This window comes from Rhipicephalus microplus, unplaced genomic scaffold (genome assembly GCF_043290135.1).
Source record: "Rhipicephalus microplus isolate Deutch F79 unplaced genomic scaffold, USDA_Rmic scaffold_45, whole genome shotgun sequence".
Lineage (NCBI taxonomy): Eukaryota > Metazoa > Arthropoda > Arachnida > Ixodida > Ixodidae > Rhipicephalus > Rhipicephalus microplus.
Genome location: NW_027464618.1, coordinates 39608 through 59311, shown reverse-complemented (window position 1 = coordinate 59311; position 19704 = coordinate 39608). Strand labels below are relative to the sequence as shown.

General features: G+C 47.2%; 1 protein-coding gene across 2 annotated transcripts in view; it reads left to right on the top strand.

Moving 5' to 3' along the window:
• Window positions 1-19704, top strand: part of LOC119163181 (uncharacterized) — an 81669-nt gene that overhangs the window by 47362 nt on the left and 14603 nt on the right. For both annotated transcript variants that reach the window (XM_075884731.1, XM_075884730.1), the window contains 3 exons: window positions 6890-6962; window positions 12100-12312; window positions 17278-17549. In XM_075884731.1, the coding sequence (XP_075740846.1) occupies window positions 6890-6962; window positions 12100-12312; window positions 17278-17549 (558 nt within the window). The remainder of the gene's footprint in view (window positions 1-6889; window positions 6963-12099; window positions 12313-17277; window positions 17550-19704) is intronic.

The following is a 19704-nucleotide window of genomic DNA, read 5'->3' as shown; positions in this document are numbered from 1 at the left end:
GCAAGGCACCACGAAGAGAACCTCGCCGTGTCGCTCCAGTTGGAAGCGCCCTTCGAAGGTAGGTGAAAGCCGTCCGTTAGAGCTTCTTTGCAGGGGGCGGAAGCCAGCATCGTCAGCAACTGGAGTAGAAGAAAAAACGGGTTCTTAGTCGACTGCATAGCTGCTGCTCGACCATGCCCACTGAAAGATCACAAGTACTGCGCATAACCAAAAGGTGATGCTGTTACATATGTTTTCTTGATACACCTGGAAAAAATACAGTACAGTAAAAAACAGCAAAATACAGTACAGTAAAATACAGCAAAATACAGTCCAGTAATATAAAGTACAGCGAGAACCGTAGAGTGCCTTCACATACAGTAGAGGACCACAGTATCACCGTTGGCCATGAAGGTCTTATAATCAAGCAGCATGCCTTAGTTCCATTGCTCCGCACCTCCTATTGGTCACCGTCTTGTGGTAGCTTTGACAATGAAACTGGCAAGGCTGGCTCTGAATGGCTGTTGCCGATGTGGCACCTCCACTTAACAACCGTTGCTGTTTCTGTTTGTCAACTGAAGTCGTCCGGCAGATTTTGTCTGAGAACCAAAACTGCACATTTGAAACCTTTAATCACAATGAGTATAGTTGGCTGCATTTCTCGCATAGAAATGTTTGTTGAACAAGTATAACCGCAACTGCTTTCTACACGTGTTCAGCATGTTTGCTTTAAATAGGTATGCTAAAATAATGACTGCAGTCGTTACTATTGCTGCAGTAATAGGATGACAATCTAAATTTGAAGCAGTAGCTGTGAAAGGTTAATACAGTTGGCGTACCCCAGTCCTTCAATATCTTTCGTCGCCATGAAGCTTTGCCATATCTTTATGGGAAGCTTTCGGCGTTGCAAGCGGCACCCGGTCTGTGCTTCTGCGATAGAAGCAAATAAGAGACGGTTGGAGTACTGGTGGCAGAAAAGTAGAGATAAGGGACTGTAATAGTTGTCAAATGAGGTCATTCTGCCTTAAGAGGCAGAGAGATGGAACACTAATTTATAATTTACTTTGTTATAATAACATCGATTTAATCGAAGTAGATAAGGCATCAGACCAACTTAACAAGAAATATTTCCTTTTGGTTGTTTTTTTCTTGCGAGCCTGGTGGCACACATGTCGCCGCCCCGTTATTAAGGGGACGCCCATAGCATCCACCCATTCATTGCATCGGGCGGAAGGCAGCGAAGGTGGCTGCCGGTGTAATTGCAAAGAAAAAAAATTGTGCTAGTCAACCAACAGTTTTCATCACATGTCCTGAGCCTGAATGTCGGAAAAGATGCAGTGAATGTACTTGCTTCATACCAGGACACTAGAGAAATTACAAAAAAAAAGTGCGGACGTTCTGGCAGCCTTGAGAAAGCGAACGGTGGGAAACGCGTGAGCGTGCCATATCATGGCAAGCCAACGTTTCTAGACTAGGTTAGTTGCAAAACTCCCCGCGTCAGACTACTCGTCACACGGCGCCGGGACAGCTTCCAGTTTGGTGGCACTGGCGGCGCAACAAGCTTCCGCCTAGCAGACGAAAACACGTGGTTGTCGTGGCAAGACGCCGTGGCGACCGTTCTGAAAGAGCTTTGCCAACAGTATATTATCGACATTTGTTGTGCTGCCGCAGAAACTTAATACTGCGTAATATTTAGTGGTGTAAGGCAAATACTGTATCATTATGGTTTTCAAAACTGCCGAGAATAAACAATGCTTGATATATATAGCATAACATACGAGTCTGTCGGTTAGTTGCTAGTTGGTGTACGTTCGCAATAGATTTTTAGACGCGAAAAACCCAATTACAATGTCTCGCATCCTCTTTTGTGGCTGTGTTTTTCGGGCTTGAAAATAAATTACAACTATGTGGCGCAATCTTGTGGCTTTTGTCTGGTTAAGTAGTCAGCTTTTTTTTCCATGTCAGTCACATTCTTTAGCAACTTAGACCGTCGAAAAGCTACGCGTGCGGCCATTTTCTCGAGCATGTCTTCCCTCTGCTTCTTCTGGAGTTCCTCTAATGAAACCTGTTAACACAGCTGCAGCCAAAGCTTCGAGCAGAGACCGCCCTTTCGGGTATCGGTGAGCACTTCGTAGTCATTACTCACGAGTCTGCCTGCTGACGCATTGGGACAACATGAACACACTTGCAGCTTTTCTATGTCCTCCAGAAGTTCTGTCCATTGAATGATGGTATCTGCTTTGCCAGGTTACTTGGCTGAGCGATAGTTACGGGTGCTAAAGGTGACTGTCATGTCTTCTGCGACAACGCATTTCGTCTCCACAAATAGCGCTCTTTTTTTTCTTTGAGCCCTAGAAACACCACAAGACGTTTTGTATCGCCATTCTCAACAACGTTTCACCAGCATCCAAAAAAAAACGTTTTCTATCTCTTGAAGCGAAATGACGCGCCACTAGTTGACGGCATGTCGAGACTTAATTCACTGTCTTCGAGCTGAGTGCTCGGAGGTAGTCTATTCGTTTTCGCCGATGATATTCTGGAAAATACCCCACTCCTATCGGGAAGCTTTCGCTTTTTTGTCGCGGGCCCCGCGACAAAGGTAAGCGGGCAAATTCGGGAATATTCGTGGAACGCATCCTTCGACGAGGTCCCACTTTCCTCTTGCGATTTGTACCTTCTTACCATATGACGTGAGTGAAAGTCTTCAGGATGTCCTTCTCATTAAAATGCATATCACACACACGTGAGGTGCTGGGCAGTTTCTTATCCGCACGAGGAATAGCATGGTCCCATACCTCTCACTGCTCAAGTACACGTGGGCACAAAAAAAAAATGTCGTGGTGTCTCTCATTTCCCGTAGCTACTCTACAGCTGAGAACGCAACATCCGGGCATGATGAAAACACGCAACACATTCAAAGCAGAACAGGGCGCGCTGAAGCACAAAAATGTTCACGCAGAAAGAAGCCTCCACAGATATCGACGCACTGCAACATGATTGATTGATTGATTTGTGGGGTTTAACGTCCCAAAACCACCATATGATTATGAGAGACGCCGTAGTGGAGGGCTCCGGAAATTTTGACCACCTGGGGTTCTTTAACGTGCACCCAAATATAAGCACACGGGCCTACGACATTTCCGCCTCCATCGGAAATGCAGCCGCCGCAGCCGGGATTTGAACCCGCGACCTGCGGGTCAGCAGCCGAGTACCTTAGCCACTAGACCACCGCGGCGGGGCCAACGCACTGCAACATGCACAGCGATGGACGTTACGGCTGTGACACGAGAGAGCTAGGTGTTCTGTGAGCGAGCATGCAGTGAGTGAATCTGGATGCGACAGCAGCGCCACATTTGTCGCTGGCAGCGGCCCCACCGCGCAACATCGCTCAGTTTTGCAACTTACCTAGTCTAGAAACGTTGATGGCAAGCAACGGGTGGTCTTATGTTGCACTTCTCTCCTCTGTGTGTGTCAGCGCAAAATATTTCAACACCTCCGACAACAAGAGAATCGGAAGTGTTCGTGTCATGTCCCAGCGGAATATTCCGAAACTTTGAGCGGGTGATAGGCCGAGAATGCTTGATGGCCTACCAATGTACTTGTCTAATGCAAAAAAAAAGTCTGGAGTTTGTCCGCTCACTCACGAAAACGTAAAATATTTACAAAGGTATGTGTTGTGCATGCCTATAATAGGAAACATCTGAATTAAATAAACAACTACTTGATTCTGAGTGTTGGTCTCACAAGGTTTTAATTTGGCAAAGCTATAAAGAATTCCTACCCTCGAGCAAAACATGCCTCGTTCAGAGACACAAACCATATGTGTAATCATCACCTGATAAAAACTGAGACGCTAACGAACGTTCGAAACAATGAAAATAATGGCAGCATATCCACAGGTTGAATGATGGAGCGTGGGGCGAAGCATTCGTCCGTCCATTCGTTGTTGCTTCCGTCCGTCCGTGCGTCCGTATGTGTGACCGTCAATGCTTCCACCCGCCCATCCGTGCGTGCATCTGTTCATGCGTCCGCACGTCCATTCGTGCGTTCGTCCCTGCGTTCGTCCATGCATACGCCCCTGCGTCCGTCCATGCGTTCATCCGTCCATGCATCTGTCTGTGTGTCCGTTCGTCCACCTAGTCAACACTCCAAGTACCACCATCTCGCATCTTTTAATCATATATTACGCATATAGAAGCACCGCCATCCAGCGGACATTCCAAGGACTAAACGAGAGGTGGCACACGCACACTTTCTTACGGCTTGCGCTTCATGTCTACTTCCCACCTCTAACCACCTCGAGTTCATGGTATATACTAGTTCACTGTATTTATGGCACTGCGGCCCAACGCTCGCTGAACCTTTCTAAACCAAGGAGGTTACGCCCAGCGAGTATAACGTAGCAACCCTTTCTTGTCAGATAGTGCTCAATGTACATGTCAATCGCTGCTAATGGGGAATTAGAGACAGGAGAATTCGGCTTTTAGTTAACGCGCACGCTGCGAATTTTTTATTGTTCAACAACGCACAGGAGAAATCTCCCACCGGCGCCACCTTGCAGGTCACAACGTAAGACTGGTTACGCACTACGACTACGACGAGGGACGAACGGGTGCGGCTTTAAGAAGCTTCACCCCTAAAATAATCTACTGGAAGTCACAACTAAATAACGACACAAACCCTCAGTGTCTCTGGTGCATTCGCCTAAGAAGACTCCAGGTCTCTTTAGCCAATCTATTAATCATTCTCTGCAACCTCGTGTAATTCTATTTATGGCTGCACTAAAAACAAATACAATAGAGGAGAATTGCACAAGCTGGCACACCTCAAAGTGTTTCTGCAACACCGGCCCCCTCTCAGAGCTGTCTGGAGCTGACGCGGTTCGGCACTACCTCAGGGACCGGAGGCACTGCAAGCTGTCTGCACCGCCTCCATCATGGGCCAACAATTACGAAACCAATGCAGAACGACGGTGTCATGTGATGACGTCATAGTAGTCAGTCATAATATGTCAAGTATTAAAGACATCACAATTTTTGTGTCTTTATCTTGACGTCCTATTTGATCGTATTCACGTGATAATGACTTTTTGCATCCCTTGTATAGAGGTGGCTGATAATGAACTGTCGCATTTATTAAGGCATCTGAAACTTTTGCTTAAGAACAGTGAAGATCGACTTTAAAAGCCACAAAGTATAGCATGAGCAATACGACTTGAAGCGTGGCAGAGCACCGCGCAGATATATCAATGATTTTTTTATAAAAGCAGGGAAAAGTTATATAAGATATTTGTTGGTCCTCGTCAGTAGCACGGATTCCATGCACTAATCAACTCAAGCTGACTATTAGTTCGAAAAATGCAAAGCCATTTCAATATATATTCGTGCAAAGACACGAAGTTTATAGACTGAAGGCTTTTTGTGTGCGCTCAAACGTTGCAGCCAGTGCACTCACACGACTCAATAGTGACACCAAATTTCAAACTCGAGATGCGGTGTTCATTCAGTTATTTGACATGCATAAGGTTTTAGGCAAGATGTGACTGGCATCCGTTACGTAAAATATTTTCTATTTCAAGCGCAAAGAGCGCCCAAAGCTGATGGGCGCGTTTCCGGCCATGAGGCATCGGCAGCATTCTGACATGTTAAGCAAACTTTTAGGTCACGCCTCATGCGCCAAGTGATGCTGAATAAGCAGCGATGACCTTAACAATTTTAGTGTTGTCATGGATGGATGGATGGATGGATGGATATGGCTGTACCCTTTAGATCGGGCGATGGCTAGCGCCACCAAGCCGTAATACCTAATGAACCAAAAACTATATTTATTTTTTTCCTTAAAAAGTGAGTTTGAGGATTCGTACTTTGCAGTGAAGAGTTTAATTTTCACTCGTGCCTTGACTTTAGCCACCAATCAGATAACCTCCTTCTAGTTAAGTCTACCCGCTTAAAGTTTATTTTGCCCTCCCGGTCCCTAAACCCCAGTGCTTTGAAAAACTCTGCGCCATCATCCTGAACGATAGGGTGAAGCCCTTCACTGAACATTATCAAGTGTTCGGCAGTTTCTTCTTCCTCTCCACACGCACTGCATACTGTGTCTACCCCTTCGTATTTGGCCCGATATGTCTTGGTTCGCAGTACTCCCGTCCTGGCCTCAAACAGTAGAGAACTACCCCGAGTATCGCGGTTTCTGCACGTGGTGCCATCTGGTGGTGACGCCTGGTTGCCTGGCAACTACTTCCTTCGTTTTGTTTTGCTTGGTTTGTGAGCATATTCAGACCAATCTTGCGTTTTCGTTGTGCCGCTTCGGGTGATTCACTGTGGAGTCATGAGCGCAAATGTGATCATTTGAAGCTGCGACTATCGCGAGCATGAACGCGGCGTCCATACGTCCTACCAGCCAGCTGGGCTCACGCGTGCGTCTCCAGCTGCCTCATCGCTGCTCAGTGCAGCGTCAATTTCAGAATCCCCGCTCAGGAGAATATAAATTCTTTGCCATGCCGTGAATTGCCGCTATTCCATATTCCGTACTGTTTTCATCGTCGCCTCTGGAGACTGATCGACGGCGGTGAGGAGAGTGCGGTGGCGATGACATTCTTATACACGATGCGTGCCAGCAGACTAAATGTTAACTGGAACCTGCGTCACCATTTCGCACAAAAAAGAGAACACCAATGAATATATGTTGTGAATCGTGCATGCCATAGGATTACAGAATGAAATTTATGTACCTTGTTTTGTGAAGTCATATTCAGTATGTGAAGCTCTAAAGGAAGCTTTTTGCACGAAAGAGCATCCGCTTAATGAAGTGCTGCAGATACCGAAAGATAAACGTGTACCACAATATGGCGAATCGACCATCGGTAAATTCAAAGCACGTGCCCTGTTGTTGCCTTGACTCGATGGTGCAGGTAACTCCCCTACAGTGTGGTCCAGGTGTCGAGTACATCACCATCTACTCCAAAGTGGTTGAGCTGCCCTCTGGTGAGCACACGTGGATACATCTACAGTAGCTCTAACAAGATGTTCGAAACGTAGAGAACGATCTGTTGTTAGTGCTGTGAGCATGGGAGAAGAGACGAAAATTGGACCTTCTCCCCGAAGGGAACCCTGATAGGATGCGAAGCAGCAGCGGTGCGCACGGCATTGACCTTGTTAAAATGGGTGTCAACGCGCATGCTGGAAAAATGGTTTAAAGCGAAAGTTGGTGTAGCGTTCGCAGATCAACGAGCCGGAACAGTGTTTCCACTCGACGTGCGGTCGAGTGGTGTGGGCGGTGTAGAGGGTGAAGCGAGAGGAAAGTGTGTTGTGAGGAGACGGAGGAGCCGGCAGCTGCGGGTGCTGGGGCGAGAGTGCTGGGGTTGAGAGAGAGAGTGACGTCAGCATGCGCCTGTGAGGGAAGTGTGCAAGGAGAGCGTGGCGGCAACGCGCCGCTGTGACGTAACCTACTTGGCACCACTCCAACACCTGCGGTGAGCAGCACGCATTGAGGCGCGTTCGTACGCAGGCACGTACGTACGGTGTTACACACGGGACTCTGAAGGCTGCTTCGCATCTAAAAGAAAGGAAGGAACATTACGTCACGCTGCCAACATTGGTAAGCCAACCTTCTTTGAAGCCAGCCATGTCAGCCCAACACATGACCTTCTGCGGTCAGATCACGCAAGCAGCGATATTTTACGAGATTTCGGGGTGCCGCACCCGGTAGCTTTCAATCGAAACGCGCTTGTTCGGCGCAGACCGGCCGGTTCATGCAGAAGGTTCGAAAGCGGAACGCCACCGAAAGGACTAGAGCTTAGAGCATGCTCAGACGTCACGTGTTGGGCCGGCATGGCAGGCTTCACTTAGATTCACTCGTGTGACGTAGTAATTCCTCCTTTCTTTTTCCTTCTTCCATGGCTGCAAGCACTATTTACCTTGTTTTCTTTCGTGTGTAATTAAAGCCCGCCGCATGTAACAGCATTATCGGTAGAAATGCGCAGGTCTTGTTTGTTTTTTGTCCTTGTCGTGCAATCACTTTCCGATGCTTGATTCCATACGCAGGCAATTAGGGAGCCATCTCAATACAGGGAGCAAAGTAACACTGCGTTTAATTGTGTCAAGAAAAAAAATTGGCAGGTACCACGTACAGTGGGAATCGAATATATGGGAAGCACGACTGAGGAAGGTTCATGTGCAACTATAAAATCAGCCCAACGTTACGAGACAGACTTAAACAATGCCATACATGATTTTTATGTCATAATTATTATATTTTTGTGCCTGGAATTTGTGTTCGTCGTCCATTCGAGTCACGTAATACCCAATTTCGTATATGTGAAGCTCGTGAAATGGCCGCGAGCACGCTATGAGCCTAGCGTGTAGTCATCTTTTATATGACAGGCATGTCATGATTATCATGTTTGGGCGTGTCATTTACCTTCGTCCGTTCGCGTCACGTAATTCTATATTTGTTATCTGAGAAGTTAGCGAAACAACCGTGTGCGCACCATGAACATGGGATGTAGTCATATTATTACATGACACGCATGTCATGATTATCATGTTTGCACCAGTCATATACCTTCATCAAGCATTTGCGTCACGTAATAACGAATTTGGTGTAGGGGAAGCTAGCGAAGCGGCCGCAAGCACATCAAAAGAGTGGCATGTAGTCATGTTCTTGCATTACACACATATCATAATTATCATGTTTGCACCAGTCATATACATCCGTATTCATTCGCGTCACGTAAAACTAAGTTCTGTGTACGAGTATATCAAGCCAGCGAAACGACCATGAGCACACCTTAAGCGTAGCGTGTAGTCATAGTGTTACTTGACAAGTGTGTCATCATTATGATGATTGCACCAGTCATATTACCTTCATCATCTATTCACGTCACGTAACACCAAACTTGGTATATGTGAAGCTTGCGAAGCGGCCGTGAGTGCACTGTGAGCATAGAACGTAGTCATGTTTTACATGACACGCATTTAACAATTACCATTTTTGGACCTTTCAATGACCTTCGTCGTCCGTTCGCGTCACGTAATAGAAATTTTGGTACGTGAAGCTAGCGAAACGACTGCGAGCGCACCATGAGCGTGGCGTGCAGTCATGGGTTATGACTTATATGACATACATTTCATGACTTCCACGTTAGGGCCTGTCACTCATGTTCGCCATGCATTCATTTCATACCATACCAGTTTTGCAATACGTTATGTGAACGAAACCACCGCAAGCACAGCCACACCATGACATGTAAATCTTGACATTCATGACATACATGTCCTAATTTTTCATGTTATGACTAGTCACTTATGCTCTTCATACAGTCATGTTATGCTATACCAATTGTTGCATGAATCTCATTATGAAGACGACCAGGAGAGCTAAATGTACTAGGTGGCTAGATAGATAGATAGAGGGATGTGGTCAATGTCACCGAAGTTCGCAAAGAAATGCTTCGCACCTTAAAAAAGAACCAATGTGAATTCTTTCAAATGCGAAGCATTTCTTAGTCGCACGTCCAAACCCACACTGCGCATGCTCGCGTTTCGTGCTGACCCAGGAAGGCACCCGCTAAACTGTCGCTCCCCTCCCCTCTTTCGCCTTGCAAGGCCGACGCAGGCACCATCTGCTAGTAAAAAAATGGCCCCGTATCTTCATGTTAATCTGCAAATGACGTCAAAAGACGATAGTCTTGCGTGTGGAGAGAGTGAACAAAACATTTATTCGATGTTCTGCGCAAGAAAGTCGGTGAATGGTATTCTGGAGGCGCTGCGTTAGAGTGCCTCGAGCGTGCAGCGGAAGCGAACGAGCTCAAGTCACGTCACACTTGAGACATGAGCGTCATCTGGCAGTTCTCCTCGAAAACGAAGCACGTGGCGCTCTACCCCTTATCACCTCTGAGACAGGCGCGAGCCCGTCTCAGAGGTGATAAAGGGTAGAGCGCAAGGTGACGGGTAGGTGCCTCCACCGTCTCGTCTTAGCAAAGCGTTGGAAACACTCGCCTTTTCGTGCAAGCGTTGCATGGTGTTGCGAAGCGCGCCTCCGATGACGTTACGAAGGGCGCCACGACTCTCACCGCTGCAACCACTGTTTCGAAAGACGGCGACGCCAACACGGTCCCGAAGGCGCCACTACTTCGAACTCCGCCGGGAAGGTCACCAGCAGTTTGGTAGCGTAGGTTTCTCAGCTCGCGACTGCTTCTGCGCAGAGCCGATAGACGAGCGGACGAGACGACGGTGAATTAAACAAGGTTTATGTACAGCATATATACAGAGGCGTTACAAATTCGGCACTGGGGCCGACAGCTTAGAGAACCGAAGAGCCGAGCTCTCCTCTCTAACACATAGGTCTGCTCTCACATGGGTCTGCTAACACATAGCTCAACTCTGACACACAGCTCAACTGCGACACACATGTCTGCTCTCACATAGGACGGCTAACACATAGCTCAACTGCGACACACATGTCTGCTCTCACATAGGACTGCTAACACATAGCTCAACTGCGACGCACATGTCTGCTCTCACATGGGACTGCTAACACATAGCTCAACTGCGACACACATGTCTGCTCTCACATAGGACGGCTGCTCGCGACGCGCCGCAGGGCTTATTTTCTATGCACCGGGTGGATTCTTTCAGAAAACAAATGTCCAACCAGAAGCGCCGCTGTTCATGAGGGCTGACTCCTCCAATGGGGTCGCCGCTGGGCCGCGTCATTCTTTCTCATCGAATCTGGAGAGGCTGCGCTGCAGGTGGCTGCACCCAAGGACGAGTGACGTCGCCAGGCAATGCGTCAGACCCGCCAGACAGGAAGGCGCCGGTTGCTTGCTCGACGGGCTCCCTGGCTTAGGTGACTCACTACACGTGCGCAGCAGAAAGGCGCCATCGCGTGATGACGCCGTTAAGTTGTTTATCGCGTCAGGCGGGCTCGCGTGTTGGCCTTGACACAGATTTCCTTTTTCCGAGGCATGGACGTTCGCTGCGTACTCGCAGGCATAACAATGGTCAGCGCAGCATGATAAGCGTTATGATCTTTGAAATTACTTATGTATGCCTTTTCTAGTAAAAGACGCACATGCAGAATATATACGTGTTGTTTGGTGTCCCAGACATGCGCAATAATTGCTTTTTTATTTAACAATTGCACAAGTATGAACGCTAAGTCTTGAGCAACATTGGTGGGCGCTGCGGATGGGGTCAGCCGTTTCAAGTACACGGGGCCGTTATAAGTGAACAGACAGACAGACAGACAGACAGACAGACAGACAGACAGACAGATAGGCAGGCAGGCAGGCAGGCAGGCAGAGAGACAGACCAAAATTTTTGCGTTGAAGGTCCCCAAGAAAGACTATCGTCTTTAAAAAACGACTGATCGCTCTGCACAACTGTTTACTGGCCACCCCGTATATGTGGGGACTGGATCGCGAGTTAGGGATTCAGTCAAAGGCGTCTTCTCTGTCGCTTGACGTTAAAGGCAACACTTTTTCTCATTTCAATAAATAAGAATATTAAAGAAAAAATAACAATTGAGCATTCCAAAACCATACCCAAATACGCAACATTCATGCTATAACCGAACCCTCTGCGACGTGTTTACTCGAATTCAACCCTGAGAAGATGCGAGGCCAATATTTTTGTTCATGCGTTTTGCTTCGGAACACGTGATGGGCAAGCACTAGAGCTGTGTGAATAGCAAAATTCTGGATATGAAGCGAATTTTAATACGAAAGTATCATAAGAATTGAATCCAGTAGTTTTTCAATATTTTTCAAAAGTTTTCTCGAATCTTTTTGGACAAAACTACAGAAACATAAAAAAATGTTGCAGAGGGTCTCTAAGCACAGACTAAAATTTTCATGCTTTTCTTTGTCTGCCCAACCCCAATCGGACGTGCATAAATGTAAATGTTTTGGAACACTGGATTACATTGTAAGCTGTTCTTGTGTTGTTCTTCTTGTATTGTTCTTTTTTACAAATCTTCTTTTTTACAATTGGTTCTTTTGAGCTTGTTTTCGTGGTTCTTTTTTAATCAGTGTTAAGTAAGCAGCATGGTAGAATTTCTTAGCTGATTTGGAAGGCATCTTCACCATCATCGTGTACCTGAAATTTTTGTTTTGTGCAGCTCTAGAAGGTTCCGGGGAGCCGACAGGCGAAGCCCTGTGGAGTCGCCTGCTGTGGCTTCTGCTGCTCCCGCTGCTGTTCGTTGCAGCTGTGTTCATTGCGCTGGGTGCCATTTGGGTGCGGCGTCGGTACAGGTTGGCACGCAACAAGACGTTCATCCTGGCCTCACCTCTTGCTACGTACCGCAAGTATCGAGTGGATGCAGGACCACCTGGTCAGTAGTTGTTCGGCATGTGAAACTGCTAAAAAAATAAGAATGTTCGCGAAAAGTACTTTTGATTATGAAAATTAAGCTTATACATTATATTTCCCGTAAGGAAAATAATCGCAGATGTGAGTGGTGGATGCAGTGTCTAAATCGGGACACATGGAGGCTATTTTTCCCGAACACAGTGGTGCTGTGAATTCCAGGCGCAATTTCAATTTTCATTGTAGGGCGAGGGGGGCAGAGGGCAGCCAAAGGGGCACCGCAAACCTATTTTCGGCAGCGGTTTATGCAATGTATTGTTGGCTTACCCAGAAACTCCGATAATGTAAACAGCTTTCCTAAACACGAGCATTAAAAAAAGAACACAAAAAACAACAAAAAACAGGACCGCCATGGTAAGGCATGACCTTCAAGATGAACTTTCTGTCACCTATCCGTGTTTCCAAGGGTTCGGCTCCAAGGTATCTAAAGCTCTTCCCTTAGGTTGCAGATATGCGAGACGTCTATGCTTGAAAATTCTCACGCCTGAATGATGTTGGAAAGTATACGTGAAACTCTGAAACTTCCAGAAAGCTTATGATGCGGCGGTAAGGTTAAATAGAACTGTCCCAACACGCCAGTCACATGCATCAACCAAAGCGTTGATCTTCCCCACCTGAATAAAGAGTACCACACCGTGCCCTGAAACTTGCCCTGCAAATGAGCGTAACTGTCCTCAATTTTAGCAAACAACTATAAGGGACATGCACTAACAAGCCTTACTACAGCGTATTTTAGGCTGCATGCAAAGTAAAATTATTATGCAGTAAAGGAAAGAAGTGAAGTGCGTATAAGTATTGACAGTTCTTGCCTTAGAGCATTTCTGTATGTATCTTTGGAGCGTTTGCAATGGATGATATTGAGGTGCGAGCAACGGCAGTGGCACAGCAAAAAAAACTTCATGTAACTGAACAAATTTCACACAAAATTTTACACAAATCAAATACTACGCATGCCAGTAACAGCACTGTAAGCTGTGCTCCATTTATGAACACTTTTAAATGCAACAGCAGTCTAACCACATTGGCTTTTCGCACTGGCGTCCATAATGGGGTGTTCTTACTGTTGGTATACGGCTGGCGCAATGCATCATTGCTTCTGTTAATGTGTTCACTTAATAGGCCTTTTACAGTGAAAGCTGTTGTGAGATCACAATAAAGCTGGATTCTGATGCCGTAGTTGTCCACCACTGCCGCCATCGAAGATATTTGTGCACAAAATGTCTTACAATGGCACAGCAGGTACCACGCTTTTCCGAATAATGACAAATAATGGCATAGTAGGCGCTGCCCCACCACACAATAATTCTTATTTATGGCGTGGTGGGTACCCTGAGAGTTTACTTGTAGCAGTTACCCAAATAGTTTGTTAAAAAGGCTCCAAAAAGGCTTCTCTTCCAGCTTTCGCTGTCACTGTGCTGCCCGTTTCGCAATGGCCTTGTGGTGCTTTTTAAACACCTTAACAATGTTTTGTGTTACATCTGTAGAACAATTTCACTGCTGACAATTTATTTCACACAAAGAAACATCAATAAGTTAGCAGGCGTTGCTCGTGCGTTTGTGTCACAGCTATCCAGGGTCCATCTCAACACATGAGCTTCTCTCACAACTCCAGTGCATTCGCGCGTGCATTTAGTTGTTCTCATTTTCAAAGGCGACCTTTCAATTACCCTCCCACCCCCGTAATCACAAACGCTCCTCGACTCGACTTTCACCCTTCGCTTGACGAAGTTGAGCAGTGCGCCACTGTTCGGCTGAAAATGACGCTGCGCTACTCAAAAAATCGCAGCAGGTTATTCCTTATATGCAGTGACTTGCCGTTACTACAGATGGCGCTTCCATCGGCTTTCTCAAGTGAAGGTGAAGCGTTGACTGAAGGGACGTTCTAGAATACGGGGGTAACCCACGAATGCAGAGATGTTACTTGACTCGTACTAGACTCGTTCTTGACTCAAGACAGTCTTGCCGGTCAACATACATCGTTCTCGAACTTACGGACGACTTGAAGGTGACTTGGCTCGGTCAAAGTCAGGACAAGTTTCGAGTCATCTGCGGGGCTAGCTTGAAAGCGACTTCACGCGTTATTCCAACATGGACACCTCTCGAATGGACGTCGCGCGGAGGGTGGGGGCTTTTGAGATTGCTTGCTTCGCCATAAGCGTAGCATTTTCTGAGGCGCAATGCCTGCCGAAGATTCTTGGAGCCACTTTACGTGACCGAGCACATCCGATAGAGTTGTACTACGAGGAACAATTCCACGCACGATACAGATTCACGAAGAACGCCATGTGGCAGCTGCTGGGTATGTTGCCGCTCCGTGAAAGTGGGGAAAACCGAGGACAGCCTGTGCCTCCAGTGTTACTGCTACTGATGGCTCTCGGGTTTTACGGCGCTGGCACATTCCAAACAGTCCCCGGGAATCTCGTCCGCATTCCGTAGTCGACAGTTTGCCGCGCAGTAGGAAAAGTTACGTTACTCATCGCAAAGCGCCTGTGCTCAATGCTGGTGCGCTTTCCGCAGCCGGCAGTACTTTCTATAGAGAAGTGATTCTTAAGAGAGAAAGGAAGAGAAAAGTGAGCCCAGTAACTGTCTGCTTCAGTCAGCGACACCTCAACAGTAGCTCACAAGGGATGGGGGTGAGGAGGGATAAAAGGGTAGGAGTAAAGAGATGTTACTTGGCTCGCGACTTCACCTTAACTAGAGCAAGTCGACGTGAAGCAAGCAGTGGACTTCAAAACGCCCAAGTCAGCCTTCACGTTTCATAGATGCTCAGGCTGTCTTGCTTGGTCAAGTCAAGAACGAGCTTCAAAGCAGAAACTCGCTGCTCGCCTGCTAACGAGGGTAATAATGAAGTTGTTCGCGTAAGGCATGCATTACATCAAAAAAAAGACCATACGTTTTAAAATAACTATAAAAACGAAGGGCCACAAGCATATTCCTGCCATTTTACGGCTAACGAGTGGCACGTGGTGCCTGCCGTCACAGCCATGCGCAGTGTTGCTTCTGTAAAGCGTTCTTTGCCCGCTGGTTTTAGTGGCCACCCAAATGCGGGGTGTTTCTCCATGGTTGCTTGTTTGGAGGTGAAACAAGAATCGCGTTGCCTTCTTCCGTCGTTTTTTTTTTTCAATCGAACGCCTTGGCATGTATTTGTGCTGACCTGGCTCACGAGTTGACGCAATTTTCATGGTATTTGCCTTTCTGTTCGCCTGTGTGCATGCCTGTAGTGGGCTAGGTCGCAGTTATATATGAAAAAAAAAACAAGTTCTGGGAACAAATGTTATTCGTATCCTTTCGTTGAGCTTGGTAAACACGAGAAAAAGCGGGTGTCAGGACATTGCCCTCAGCAGAATTCTGTTTCGCGGAGTGCAGCAGTGTCTCGCTGCATGATGGTGAAGCGGATAAAAAAAACCCGTGATATGGTCACCTCTTTTTTATATGTGCGGAATTTTACGTAGCGTTGTGCTACAAGCGATGTCTTTCTGAGCGAGAATAAGTGCCCTAGACAGGACGAAAGGATAGACGAGGCACACAGACACAGCACTGAGTAAATTTTGTACCGAAAGAGGCGGAAATTGTCATCGTGTTTAATAAAAAAACAGAAATTGCCTTTGCGTTTGTGGAACACTTCGGCGTCGTCCCCACCGAAGCTATTAATACGCACGTGTGTGTAGTCGACACAGCCTGTAACACCAGGGAACTGAGCCACTTCATAAAAGTCCCGCATAAGTATAGAAAGTGCTGCCGGCTGCGGAAAGCGCACCGGCATTGCGCACAGGTGCTTTGCGATAAGTAGCGCAACTTTTCCTACTGCGCGGCAAACTGTCGACTGCGGAATGTGGACGAGATTCCCGGTGACTGTTTGGAATGTGCCAGCGCCGTAAAACCCGAGAGCCATCAGTAGCAGTAACACTGGAGGCACAGGCTGTCCTCGGTTGTCCCCACTTTCACGGAGCGGCAACATACCCAGCAGTTGCCGCATGACGTTCTTCGTGAATCTGTATCGTGCGTAAAATCGTTCCTCGTCGTACAGCTCTATCGGATGTACTCGGTCACGTAAAGCGGGTCCAAGAATCTTCGGCAGGCAGTGCGCCTCAGAAAATGCTACGCTTATGGCGAGGCAAGCAAACTCAAAAGCCGCCACCCTCCGCGCGACATCCATTCGAGAGGTGGCCATGTTGGAATAACGCATGAAGTCGCTTTCAAGCTAGCCCCACAGCTGACTTGAAACTTGCCCTGACTTCGACCGAGTTAAGTTGCCTTCAAGTCGTCCGCAAGTTCGAGAACTATTTATGGCGAGCGGCAAGACTGTCTTGAGTCAAGAACGAGTCAAGTACGAGTCAAGTAACATCTCTTAGTCTCCATAGCGGCACGGAGGCCGCCTTATCTTTGGTGGTTGCAGATACCGTGCTGTACGCTGGTGGCGCTCCAGTCTGTAGATCGCGGGCCCGCGCTCCGGAACGACATCGTGATCGCGGCGACCATTAATCCCGCATTTGTAAAGGATTGCTGAACGCATAAGTGGAACTACTTCTTCAATCGCGGAGACGATCAGCTGCCACGCTTCGGCCGTCTGGGCAGAGCTTCTCCGGATTTTTTTTTAAGGTAATTGTATCTTACTATAGCTCGGTACTGTAAACTATATTCCAAACAGCTCATAAACAGTACACGGAAACGACCACACAACATGGGCCCTGTGTTGTGTGGTCTTTCATGTATCTTGTTTACGCACTGTTTCCAATAACTATGCGTACTTACTAAAGAAGCCTGCCTAGCCACCCTTATAGAATATATTCGGAAATGTTCACACAGATCACCACGACAATTCTACTGCAATAAAACAACGTTTGTACAAGGTTGAAGCATGAGTGTCAGTTTTGAGCTGGAAACCTTTCTGTTTCGGAGTTCAGTGTGTGTTTTTATCTCAACTGTGCAGTGGTGAAAGTGGTGTATTCACGTGACAGTGAATCCCACGTGGCGGCGGTGTCCCGGTTGTGCGAACTGCTGCGACGAGAGCTGGGCTTTCGAGTGGAATGGGACGAGGCAGCCATGCACCTGGCGCACGTCACACCTGACTGGGCCATGGCCATGGCCCAGCTTTCTTGTCCCCAATTCAACTCGACTGCCAAGACGGCGCCTACGGTCAAGATGCTGGTGATCGAGTCGGATGGGGCATTGCTCAAGCACAAGGCCTACCGAAATCACAAGGTGCGCCTATTCATTCGCTTGTACAACTTGGCATATAGACAAATGCTGACATAGCAATGCATTATTTTATGGTCATGTCTCACAAAAGAAACTGAATGTGAAATATTTGTTTTGTAGGAAAGGGGAAACTGGGCGCTCCAGTTGACGTTGAGTATTTCGACACTACAGCCAACACGAAGTGCATCTCTGCGGTTCCCTCTTTGCTTAAAGGGCACCCCTGTATTGACACGCCCTTGTAAAATTGGCCGGTGTCATTTTCTTATCCTCCTTTTCACTCTTTGTATTCTTTCCTGCCCCCTCTTTTCTCAATTCCCGATTTCCCTGAAGCAAGGGTTAACCTTCCGCATGGTAACAAACTTGCCCATTTGATATTTCTCTATGGTAACAGCATACAGCGTTTATAAGGTGCACTGGCATACCTGTTCTGCGACGTCTCCATAGCATGAAAGTTCTTGTCTCTGCATTTTCAAGCATATGAAGTTATTTTCGCTGTCTTTCCAAGCCGACGTGTGCCTCTGTGATATAATACCTGCTTGCCACGTAAACCGCCTAGATATTATCCTCTCTTGGACCCGGCAATTTTTATTATTTATTTTGTTTGGATCTTTCTCGGTTTTTGTGTCAGACAAAATGATTTATCGCTCACAACCAAGGACCTCCGCACCAGAACCGGCGCCAGTGTTTCTACAAAAAGAAAAGCTCTTTATTGCTATTGCTTTACCTTTTTCCAGCACGGAGTTCACCCCTCAGGTAAACATCTTTTCTTCATTTTTTTGCCTTTTGAGACACGTGAGCCCAGCGTGTCGTATTTTTAATGGCGCACATTTTGAAGCTTTCGGCAATCCGACAGAGATGGCGTTACTTAATTCGGACTTCAATGTGGCATGTAACGTTCGCTGCCTTTCGGCTGCCGTCTTCCTCAAGGCGCGGTAGATGGTGGGCCTGATATATATATATATATATATATATATATATATATATATATATATATATATATATATATATATATATATATATATATATATATATTGAAACGGGGTGTTGAACCGGCAGAAGTTGACTCGGCGAACGAAAGCTTTATTGAGCGTAAGGGCTAACTCAACGCAGGCCTGCGATCACAGCAAGTCTTCTTCCTTTTCTATATTCGAGTTCCATGCCCACTGCCCTCGTTACAATCACCCCCGGGCAATGAGGGAGCCATCCTGGCGACCTAAGGACAGGTGTACAAAGAAGGGTCATGGTATGGCTTGAGCCGCGAGATGTGTACGATTTCTTGTCCCCGACGGCGCTTGTCCGGAGATGCATCAAGCGGCTTGACGAGGTAGTTGACAGGGGATGTTTGGCGTACAACTCGATAAGGGCCATGGTACCTGGACGAAAGCTTGGGGGAGAGTCCTGGAGGAGTAGAAGGAATCCATAACCACACCAGTGAGTTCGGAGCAAAGCTCATGGGCGTTGTTGACGCGTCGTGGCGATGTTTTTGGCGCGTCTGGTCATGTGACGTGAACGCACGAGCAAGCTTCCGACATTCTTCAGCGTGTGCTGCTGCTCGAGAAACGGTAGTCATCTCTGAAGGGTCCGCTCGATAAGGAAGAATAGTATCCATTGTTGATGATGGCTCGCGTCCATAAAGAAGAAAGAAAGGCAAAAATCCTGTGGTGCTTTGCGTTGCAGTGTTGTAAGAATATGTCACAAAAGGCAGTATGCTATCCCGATTTGACTGGTCGGATGAAGCGTACTTGGCCAGCATATCCCCAAGTGTACGATTAAAACGCTCTGTCATCCCATTCGTTTGCGGATGATAGGCTGTGGTAGTGCGGTGTATGATGCGACACTCGCTCAACAACGCTTTGATGGCATCGGAGAGAAAAACGCGGCCGCGGTCGCTTAGTAACTCTCGAGGTGCTCCATGCCTTAAAACCAGGTTTTGCGGTATAAGACATGCAACGTCTTTTGCGGTAGCAGAAGGTAACGCAGCTGTTTCAGCGTACCACGTTAGGTGGTCGATAGCGACAATGACCCAGCGGCTGCTACTCGAAGTATAGGGAAGCGGACCGTAAAGGTAGATCCCGACATGATCGAAAGCTAGTGCTGGACATGGCAACGGCTGCAAGACACCTGTGGCATGCTGAGTGGGCATTTTGAGTCGCTGGCA